Source organism: Tupaia chinensis, unplaced genomic scaffold (genome assembly GCF_000334495.1).
Source record: "Tupaia chinensis unplaced genomic scaffold, TupChi_1.0 Scaffold000095_1, whole genome shotgun sequence".
NCBI lineage: Eukaryota > Metazoa > Chordata > Mammalia > Scandentia > Tupaiidae > Tupaia > Tupaia belangeri.
Window position 1 is genome coordinate 678,396 of NW_006159557.1, and position 11,816 is coordinate 690,211.

Below are 11,816 nucleotides of genomic sequence, written 5' to 3' on the forward strand. Positions count from 1 at the left end.
GCCCCCCCACCCCATATAAAAAACCCCCCCCAAAAAAAAAAAAAAAAGATTTTCACTGTCAATGTAAAAGTAAGCTATACTGAAAACTGTTCACAACAGTGTTATTTCTATACTTATAAAAATATTAAGAGTTCTAAGATTCTGAAGTTTAAAATATTTATCAATAAGATTCTGAAGTTTAAAATATTTATCAAAACAGAAATGACATTGTACCTTATTCACACTATAAACTACTTTTAAAAATGGTTACTACAGCGACCAGCAGATGGTGTAATGGTTACATTGCTGGACTACCAGGTAGTCAACCATGGCTCGTGTCCTGAACCTGGTGACTTAAAACTCATGCCAGGCATATGTGCACACCTGCTGGAGATCCCAAGAGGAGAACGGAAGAGAAGGGATTGTGGCACAGACATCCCCACTTGGGGATGATTTCTTGCTTTCTGTCTGTCTCTCTGCCTCTCTCATGAGCACTTGTGCTCTACAGCAAAAATCTCTTTTAAAAGATCAAAGGAAACATGGGAACCAGCAGTTAGCGTAATGGCTATGTCGCTGGACTCCCACGTAGTCGACCGCGGTTTGCGTCCCGGACCCGGTGGCTTAAAACTCACGCCGGGCGCGTGTGCATGCGTGCCCAAGATCCCGAGAGGAGAATGGAGGAGAAGGGATTACGGCATGACCATCCTCCCTGGGGGGTGATTTCTCGCTTTCTATCTCTATGTCTCCCTCTGTCTGTCTGGCGAGCACATGCGCCCTATAGCGAAAACCTCTCCAAAAAAAAAAAAAAAATGATCAAAGGAAACAAAACAAAATGATGCTTACTGTAATTGTATTCAACTGCATTTTCGTCTAAACACATATCAATAAAAGCTGTTTTATTTCATAAGCTTAAGTGTCACACAGTTTTTATAAAGACAGAAACTAAATAAATGAGGGATTTTTAAGAAACAAAACTTTTTCAAAGGAAAAATGTAATTCCAGATACCTGTTTGAATCTTGACTCTGTGTAGTTTGGATGTGAACTGATCGTTAACTGTAAATATGTGACCATTTTCTATTTCCTTTGACTTGGGTTCTTTTGTAAGAACCCGCTGTGTTGGTTTGCCACAGGCGAGAGATTGTAGGGCTCTAACAAGTTCTCGTTCAGGGATATCTGTCTCTTGTTGAATTTCCTGAAATTTCATCAGACAGACATAGTTAGAATTTTTGAAATATTAAAGTAGATTAGTTAACTAGCAAATAAACTGAACAACAGTAAAGAAGGGTAATTCCAGCACATCAATAATTTACAACAAGTAATTCCCTTAGTATCATGACACATCATTAAGATCTCATTATTAGAATAAACTAGAAGAAAGAATGATTCAAATTACAAAATATTAAAAAGACATGTATTTTCTGTTTCAGGAGAAACAATGCATATTCTCAATAAAGTCAATCAACAGACATTATTAAGAGACTTCTTAAACGATTTAAGTAAAAATAAAACATTAACCAATACATAACTGCTAATTTAAAAAATATTTTACAACTCTCTTGCCAAGTTTATACATACTAGTTTCTTGCTTAGTCACTTTTTTCTCACATAAACAAGCAAAGTAAGGGTCCGGTGACAGTGACGCAAATGGAAAGCCACCACTGAGGCCACATGGGCAGCCAGAGTTCAGTTCTAGGGTTGAACCTAAGCAGGTCAGGTGACAGTGCATTTGTAGCCCTAACTAACTAGAGGCATGAATAAGAGGATCACAATGTGGTGAGACTGTCAAAAATAGCCCCTACCTCTTCTACCCTGCATTCTTGTTTTTAACTCTGTTTCTCTAACATTAAAGAAAAAAAAAGAAAAAAAAAAAAACAAAGTTAAGACTGAGCTCAGATTTTCTATTGGCATCAACATTTATAATTCCAACTGACTATATTTACTGCTTATATGAATAAATGAAAAAATAAGTGCAAATATCTGGAAATTAACATTAAACATAGGGACTAGAAGTTAGAGTAATGGCTATGTCGCTGGACTCCCATGTAGTCGACCACAGTTCAAGTCCTGGGTCCCGTGGCTTAAACTCAAGCAGGCACATATGCGTGCGTGCCCAAGATCCCAAGAGGAGAATGGAGGACAAGGGATTGCAGCGTGGCCATCCCCCTGGGGGGTGATCTCTCGTTTTCTGTCTCTCTTTCTGGAGAATCCACATGCCCTACAGCAAAAACCTCTCAAAAAGAAAACAGAACAAAAAAAAAACCCCAAAAAACATTAAACACAAAAATTAAATTTAAAAAGATCAGGTGATAATTTCTGCTGCACACTATGATATGAATAAAATATTGGGGGAGGGAGGGGAAGCAAATGGGGAAAAATAAAATTTACATTACTTGAGTAACTGATCTGCAATGCCATTCTCCCTATTACTAAGTCTTTGAGCAAGTTTTGGTTTTTCAAAATGACTGTCAGAAATGTGAATGAACTGCAGTGATTTTACACATTCCTTTGGTTCAAATAATCTCTGGTTGTATGTATTCATTTCTTCATATTTTCCATGTTAGCATGAAAAGATCAAAGTTACAGGACCCACTTCCTCAAAGTTATAAACATTTCATATGTGACAGACAAGTTGCCTTTCAAGTTGCTTAACAATTTAACCCCACAACTACACAAGCATCCATTCCCTCACACCATCTTCAACACTAGATTTTCTTTCTTTTGCCTCCATATTGGACTAAAAATGCTGCTCATTATTTTAATCTGTACTTCCCATGATCACTAGGGGGAAAACAATCCCACTTTTTTATATTTTATAGATAAAAATTACCTGCAACTCTATGTTTTTCCATTCATATTCCTTGCATGTTTCTCTACTCAAATTGTTTTCATATTGATTTATTTGGTACTTTTTATGTACTATGGTTTTCAATTCTGTCACATATTGTAAATGATTTCTCCCAGTTTCTTCTCTACTGACATACGATATTTCATCATAAAAATATTTCCCTACTTTTTATGTGATTGAATCTGCCAGTATTGCTCTTCTTGTAAGTGGCCTGAAGTGATCTTTGAAAATGGTTCACTATTCACTTGACCCAGAGAACTTCGCAAACCATGCAAATCGCAAGGTTCAAATCTTAACATTCACTTTAAGAACACTCCTGAAACTGCCCAGGCCACCAAGGGTATGTATATTCAAAAAGCCACCAAGTATCTGAAGGATGTGACTCTGCAGAAGCAGTGTGTGCCCTTCCGTTGTTACAACGGTGGAGTTGGTAGATGTGCCTAAGCTAAACAGTGGGGCTAGACAAAAGTCGGTGGCCCCAAAGGGTGTTGAATTTTTGCTTTACGTGTTTAAAAATGAAGAGAATAATGCTGAACTTAAGGGGTTAGATGCAGATTCTCTGGTCACTGAGCTCACATGAACAAGGCACCCAAGATCGCTGTCATATGTACAGAACTCAGGGCCGATTAACCCATACATGAACCCCTCTGCCAGACTGAGATGATCCTCACTGAAAAGGAACAAAGTGTTCCTAAACCAGAAGAGAAAGTTGCACAGAAAAAAAGATAGCCCAGAAGAAATTGAAGAAACAAAAACTTATGGCACGGTAATAAAGTCAGCACAAAATAAATGTAGACAAAAGTTTCAAAAAAAAAAAATCTGTCAATGTTTTGCTTCGTGGTTTCTGTTAGATCTTTACTAAGAACGTTTCCTTTCTTATTAAAGCTATAAAATGCTTTATATTTTATTACCTTAATAGACTTGTGCATATATTTAATTTTTCACCTCTCTGAAATTTTGTGTTTAATGTGATGTACAGAACTCAGATCTTGATACTACTCTTCTCTCATCCTCACAAATAAAAAAATCAAATACAGTCATGAACTGCCTACCAGTATATTAGTCAGTGATGGACTGCATGTAAGATGGTGCTTCCTTATTACACCACATAGCCTAGGTGTGCAGTAGGTTGTATTATCTAGGTTTCTGTAAGTACACTCTATAATGTTCACACAGAACAAAACCATCTAATGACACATTTCTCAGACTGTATCCCCACCATTAAGCGACATGTGTATTAATTCAGTTTGATTAAATAACAATATTTAAATCTCAAACACAATTCTTTATCAATCTGCTTCTAGACTCTATTTTGTTCAAATAAGCTATTTGTCTATGCATTTAAAAAATAACTTTATAGTATGTTTTGGTATTAGAACAAATTCTTTTTTTCACTAGACTTCCCCACCCTTTAAACCTTCCTCTTTCAAAAAACAGTACTGTTGTACATTTTCTTGTCCAGATGAATTCTGAGACCAGCTTGTCAAGTTTCATTTTTTAAAAATCGTTGGGAGATTTTGATTGGGATTTCATTAAATTTCTATATGGTTTTAAAAAGATGACACCCCTTTAACAAGTAGTCTTCCCACTCAGGTATAATTTACCCTTTCATATTCTTTTGCTTTTACTATCTTCTTAATATGTCTTCTATATTTGTTAGAATGATTCCTAGGAGGGTTATATAATTCTTTATAAATATCCTTCTTGTCATATCATTTACTGATTAACAACTTATTTATAGAAAAGGTGATTTTTTAATAGAATTCTATTTTCAGAGAATTATTTCTCAATTGATTATCAAATATTATCAGGTAGACAATTATATTGTCTATGAATTTTTTTAGTCTATTAGTTAGGACCTGCAGAGCAAAGAGGAATAGCAGTAGAAATGGCAGGCATCCTTGTTCTGTTTCCAACTTCTGTAATTAACAGCAAGATGTCTGCTATTTTACTATTAATTATTGTTATGTTTAAGTCTCTCAATAGATACAACCTTACAGTGTTAAGGGAATTTCATTCTATATTTAGTTTGTAAGATTCCCTCGCCCAGGAAATAATAAATGGGGGATGACTTTAATCAAATGCTTTTTGTACATCTGTAGAGATCATCCATTGGTTTTCTTCTTAAAATGGTTATCTGACAATTCAACAAGTGCTTAATTTTACTATTATGTTAATAATCATTTAGCAAATTTCTGTATGTTGACCCAGTGCTCTCTGTATTCCAGAAATAACTATTTGAACACAAGTTATTATTTGTTAAATACGCTGCTGAATATGACTTGCTAATATTTTATTTATGGTTTACGCAATTGTTCTGGATAACTTATAGAATCCTTTCCTTTTTTTTGTATACTCCCTGTTCAGTTTTAGTAATGTAGTTATACCAGCTCCCAATGTTTCTCAACAGCAATTGTTCATTTTGCTTTCTGTGTTCAAAGTTCTCAGTAGAGTCTTCAACTTCATCTTGCTAACTGTGCTATTCAAATCTTCTATGTTCCTCTTCATAACTATCTGGATAGTGAATGCATTTGTAAGGGATTTCTATGACTGTGGAATTACCTATTTCTCCTACTTTCAAATATTCTGTTTCCCCTTACATCTTATAAAGCCATGCTACTTATGACTATTGTAAAGTTTTTGGTCAGGGTTAGGGTTAGGGTTTTGTTTCAAAATTTTCTATTTAAATTCTATCTCACATTATATTGTTATTTTTCACAATTGGCTTTTTTCTTTATTATTATTATTATTTGTTCTCACAAAAATTTTAAAAGTATACTAAAGATTAAGAAAAATAAGTATTTTTATTATCCACACAGCTTTTGAAAACCAAAAGCCAATTAATAATACAATAGAAAGTATAGACTATCAAGACTGTATGTATTACCTACTCTTAGCTGTTTGAAATCACAATAAACTTTTATTCATTTTACATATATATATATATACATATATATATATATATATGCACACACACACACACACATACACACACATATATATAGCAGTCTGACTACTATGGATTAAATATGACGCTGCAGATTAATGCCACCTGTTACACTCTAAGACAGACTGTAATGGTCCTTGCATATTTTAATCTGTTGTATTCTCTATCAGGGTTGACCAAGAAAAGGAGGAAGCAAAAATATGTGACTTCCAAGGCAAGGTCATTAAGACACTACAGGTTTTTCGGAGGTCTCTCTGGAGCAAGCTAACCACCAGGATGCGAGGACAACTGAACAGTCCTAAGAAAAGGCCCAAGTGGAGAGAAACTAAGGCTTCTTACCAACATCCAAAATGAAGCTGCTAGCCATGTGATCAACCTTACAAAGTATATCCTCCAACTCCAGTCACACCACCCGAAGACTGAAGCCACAGAAAACACCCAAAGGCAACCTCTTGAAAGATGCCCAAGCCAGACTACCCAACCGAACCCTTTTTAAATCCCTAACCTACAGAAAAGACAAGTGATGATAAATTGTTAGTGGCTGTTTTAAATCAGTTAAGTTTTAAAATTTGTTATGTAGTAACAACTAAGATATCACATTAATTAGCTCAAGAAGAATATTCAAAGATAAAGATCAGCTTTCTTTTAAATAATGAAATACTTCTAACAATCTTCTCTCACTTGTGGCCATCTATTGAGTAAGTAATAAAACATCAGCAGCAGACTGCAGAGAAACAGGTGATGTGAGGAAGATAAACTTCACATGCCTTCTCACAAGGCCCTGGATTCCAGGTGAGCTGTCAGAAGCTTTGGAGCCATAGGCACGGGATTGTTACACACTACAATCAGGCCTCTCCTTTGTGACTTAAACATTTTAAACTTAAAGGGATTTTCTACTTAACTTTTTCTTTTAACTAACAACTGTGCTCATTAGCATTGATGATCTTAAGATAGTGATAAACTTGAACCAGTAACATTTCTAGCAATTCCAATAATAAGCTTGAGAAGACACAAATAGCTTATTTCAATATATCTCATGGATATCCATGAGAGCTGCAGATTAAGATTACCTATCAAAAAAACCCAGCCATCAATGAATAATTTTACCTCTGTTAGAAAAGCCTTATAAAAGTTTGAGTAAGGCACTCAATACTCATTCAATTAATATTCTTAAGACTCAATCACATATAACTTGTACTTCAAAATTAAGGTTACGAGGGAACCAGCAGTTAGCATAATGGCTATGTCGCTGGACTCCCATGTAGTTGACCGCGGTTCACATCCTGGACCCGATGGCTTAAAACTCACGCCAGGCGCGTGTGCGTGCGTGCCCAAGATCCCGAGAGGAGAATGGAGGAGAAGGGATTGTGGCGTGACCATCCCCCCTGGGGGGTGATTTCTCGCTTTCTGTCTCTATGTCTCTCTCTGTCTGGCGAGCGCGCGCGCCCTATAGTGAAAAACTCTCAAAAAAAAAAAAATTAAGGTTATGGGGCCCAGCAGATGGCGTGATGGTTAAGGCACTAGAGTCCCACGTGGTGAACCGCAGTTCGAGACCCAGAACCAGGGACCTGAAAAATCACGCTGGACACATGTGAATGTGTGCCCCAAATCCCAAGAGCAGACTAGACAAGTAAGTGACTGTAGCATGGCCACCCCTCTTGGGGAGGCATGGATTTCTCACGTTCCCTCTCTCTGACTTCTTTTTTCCAGGTAAAAGCACATGACTTACAGCAAAAATCTTAAAAAAAAAAAAATAAAAGGAAAAGAAAAAGAAAATTAAGATTGTTTCCTAGGTAAGACTCATCTGAAAATAATATATGAGAGGAAAAATTTCTTAAGCAGTGAATTAAAACACCTAGTTAGGTTTCAACACCTTTAAGTGTATCACATAAAACAAAAAGGTCAGTTCTTGGGAACCAGCAGTTAGCGTAATGGCTATGTCGCTGGACTCCCACGTAGTCGACCACGGTTTGTGTCCTGGACCCGGTGGCTTAAAACTCACACTGGGCGCGTGTGCGTGCGTGCCCAAGATCCCGAGAGGAGAATGGAGGAGAAGGGATTGCGGCGTGACCATCCCCCCTGGGGGGTGATTTCTCGCTTTCTGTCTCTATGTCTCTCTCTGTCTGTCTGGCGAGCGCACGCGCCCTACAGTGAAAATCTCTCCAAAAAAAAAAAAAAAAAAAAAAAAACCAAAAAAAAAAAAAAAAAAAAAAAAAAGGTCAGTTCTTCATTATGTTCATCATAGAAATAGGAGCGTGGAGTACTAATGTAGGCACGGAATTTAATCTTCTTACTCTTAATTCCAAACTTAACACTTCTTTTTCTCCCTATGTTCATGTGATCTTAAGAATGGCTTACAATTAAGTATAAATATGGCAGTAATTTTACAGCCTTTCAAAATATTCATCTATTATCTCAACTTTGAAAACTTAGTAAGACTCACATAATCTTTATTTCAAACTTAAGGAATGTTTTAAAGGTATGAGAGAAGAACAATTACATTTAGTTTACTTAAACCATCACTTAATGAGTAGAAAAAGGACCACAGACCTAAACGTAAAACCTAAAATTATAAGCCACTTAAAAATAAAACTTAGAAGAAAGTTTTTGCATTTTAGAGTGGACAATAGCTTCGTAGGACATCAAAAGCATAAATTATAACAGGGAAAAAAGTGATTAAGTGGACAGTCAATGTTGCCCTTCAAAAGACACCACCAAGAAAATGAAGAAGAAAGCGGCACTGAAGAAATATTCCCAGTACAAACATCTGACTGAGGACTCGTACCCCAAATTTATAAAGAACTTTTGCAACTTAATAATGCTTCACTAAACAAGATAACATAAATGACACACAAAACCAAAGATGCTCAACATCATTCTCATCAGGGAAAGGAAAATCAAATCCACAAGATATGATTGTACATCAACTAAAAATGGCTAAGGTGGTGAAGACCACAGAAGATGGGTAGCGAGTGGACTTCTCTTGCATTCACAGGGGGATGTATACGGATAGGCAGTTTGGTATTTTTTTAAAAGTTAAACATTGCTCTCTTATTTTTTTTTAACCTTTGAGAGAGAGATTTTTTGCCATAAGGTACTTGCACTCATTGGAGAGACAGAGACAGAAAGTTAGAAATCAGACTCCAAGGGGAATGGTCACATTACAATCCCTTCTCAATTCTCTCAGGATTTTGGGCACACATGTACACATGTCTGGCACGAGTTTCAAACCACCAGGTCCAGGACTCGAACCATAGTCAACCACGTGCCTTTACCTCTATGCTACCTGCTGCCTCCCATATTGCTCTATTATAATGGCCCAAATTTGATGACAACTTAAACACTCAACAGATGAACTGATGGAGAAAACACAACAAACTAATAAGATATCCCTCAATAGTAACTCAATAGTAAAAAGGAATGGACTACTAATATATATATCTGTAACGACACAGACATATCTCAAAAATACTATGTTATACAGAGGAAGCTGGACACAAACAATATGGATTATATGATTACATTTCTATGAAATTCTAGAAAAGGTAAAATGAACCTATAATGACATAAAGCTGATTACTGACTGCTGAGGAATGGGGATGCTGGAAGGAACTGACAACAAAGGGGTATAAGGAAGTTTTGGGGTAACATCCTATCTTTAGGTAATATTTTTCATCATGATGGCAGTTAGGCAGGTGCACACAGTTAAAACTCAACAAATCATGCTCTGTGAAAAGGCATATCATATGAAAATTGCACTTCAAACAATTGTTTTTTAAAAAGAGAGGAAAGAAGCAAAAACTAAAAACCAACCAACCAAAGCATGACCTTAGGAATGTATAATGTTCATACAGTACCATAGCCCAATTCTAGACAGTTTTCTCTAAAGCTATTCAAAGAGACTCTGTAAAGGTTACTCATAAAAGACTCAGGTAGCAAGTGAGACTCAGAAACAATACAAATGCTTAACATGTATACCAGAATCCATACCTCAAAAGTATATTTTTCTCTATTATTAAAGAGCATTAATATGGTCATCTGGAAAGTGGAGACTTGCAGTATGTGCTTCCGAGTATTAGAGCCAGTTACTTGTGCACCTCCAACACCAACTTCAGATCCATCTTCCTGTTTCATTTAAAAATATATATATATAAATAAAATGCAATTATCTCTTAGTAACTTTAATAGCATGTTTCAGAAATAAATCCTATAACTGCCATCCTACCTCAGAACACACACAGACGAACGCACTTTAGGGCTGAGCCTTTATTTTTCCATTGTGAACATTTTAATATATCTGAGCAAGTAATTAATCAACAATTCCCTATACTTTAAGCTAATGTTTTATATATAAAGATAAATAGATCTATATGCTTATATAGATATTTATATCTATAAATTTTAGATTTTTGCTATAGAACATGTGCACTCACTGGAGAGACACCCAGAGAGACAAAGAGACAGGGAAAGTGAGGAAATCACTCCATGAGAGGGATGGCTACACCACAATATCTTCTCCTCCATTCTCCTCAAGGGATTTTAGGCACACAAGCATACATGCCTGACATGTCTTTTAAGTTAGTCATGTGGGATCCAGTGCCTTAACCACATACCACACCATGCCACCTGCTGGCCCAAAGCTAATAGGATTTTAACAGAACACAATAGGCTGAGAAAAATAATGGACTTATGAAACACCACTGCTGTTACACCATCACCAGCAACAAACAGGGCTATGTTTCTTTTTGTGTTGTGGTCATAGTTAAAACACCAAAAAGCAGCAAAGCACAGGAAGGAAAAATTCATTCTCAAAGCCTGTTGTTGCTCCATGATTTAAGAGTTTAAAAAGTAGGACTTTTAAGTCTTCAACAACTAACATATGCACTGCTTCTTAAAAACCTGATCTACTTAGTAAACCTTCAAAAGATAACAAGATTATTTAGGGAAAAACCTCTCTCCTTTCAAACAAATGCTAGCATTAATGAAAAGCTGAGTTCTTTAGTCTCCCTGACCTTCTCACTTAACTATACAATGGTTGAAATGAATTATAAAGGAATGTTTTCCATTACTATTAAATATAAAATGTGAAATATAGGCATTTTCAATAATACTTAAAAAAGTTGTTGGTGTTACAGTGACTCATCATATACTACTAAGATTTTAACTGCAATTGGAAATAAAAGAGTTACTTCTTGCTTCGATGACAACCAAAGTATTTTCCTTAATGTTTTTCTAGAAGCCTCTTAATATTTTTCAGTTTTAAGGCAAATGACCTTGATTTGATTCATACCAAGTAATAAAAATAAATTCTAACTCTAAACCTCACAATTTAAGATATAAAAAAAGCTACTACTCTTCTTAAAAGCAAATCAATGATACATTACTAATTTTTTTTAATGACTTTAATAATATTTGAACATCTAACAAATCTCAAGTGTTAATTTTCCTGGTTTTGATTTACCGAAAATAAGGATTATGGGAAATTAAGAATTTTGAAAAAGTGCCCAGAGTTGTGTATGGCCTTCAAATCAACTTGTATTTTACTATTTTATGCACTACTGTCTCAATTCTAATAAATAAAATATGTAACTATTCTAATATCATTTATTTCTTAAAGAAGGTTACTGGTATAGTCTTCAAGATTTTAACCTTTTGAATATTTGAGACAGAGAAATAATTAATTACTTAGATCAACATAAATCACAATTAGTTCTACAGACTAATCATAATGTACTTATTATCTTCAAACTATTGATGTTTACCTTTTTAACTGGTCCATAAAAGGTGGCGTTGAGATCTGCAGAACCCATATGATGTTGGAGTGTGAGCTGTCGACCACTGTGTTTGGCCAAGTAGAACCTTCAGCAAATCAAAGCAGGTTTTAAGGAATCAAACACCTTGCATATCTGACATCACAAATTATAGAATAACAACCCTCAAAAAATATAGAGTTAAGGAAGATTATATGTAAGTTTAAACTGAAGGAAACCTTGGGAATTAAGTACAGTTCCAATTTTTTACATTAGAGAACACAGAGGAAAGAG

General features: G+C 35.5%; 1 protein-coding gene across 4 annotated transcripts in view; it reads right to left on the reverse strand.

The window, feature by feature from the left end:
- Positions 1–11,816, reverse strand: part of CUL3 (cullin 3) — a 120,240-nt gene that overhangs the window by 9,899 nt on the left and 98,525 nt on the right. For all 4 annotated transcript variants that reach the window (XM_006143300.2, XM_006143299.2, XM_006143301.3 and 1 more), the window contains 3 exons: positions 11,535–11,631; positions 9,763–9,897; positions 986–1,172 (listed from right to left, as the gene is read on the reverse strand). In XM_006143300.2, the coding sequence (XP_006143362.1) occupies positions 986–1,172; positions 9,763–9,897; positions 11,535–11,631 (419 nt within the window). The remainder of the gene's footprint in view (positions 1–985; positions 1,173–9,762; positions 9,898–11,534; positions 11,632–11,816) is intronic.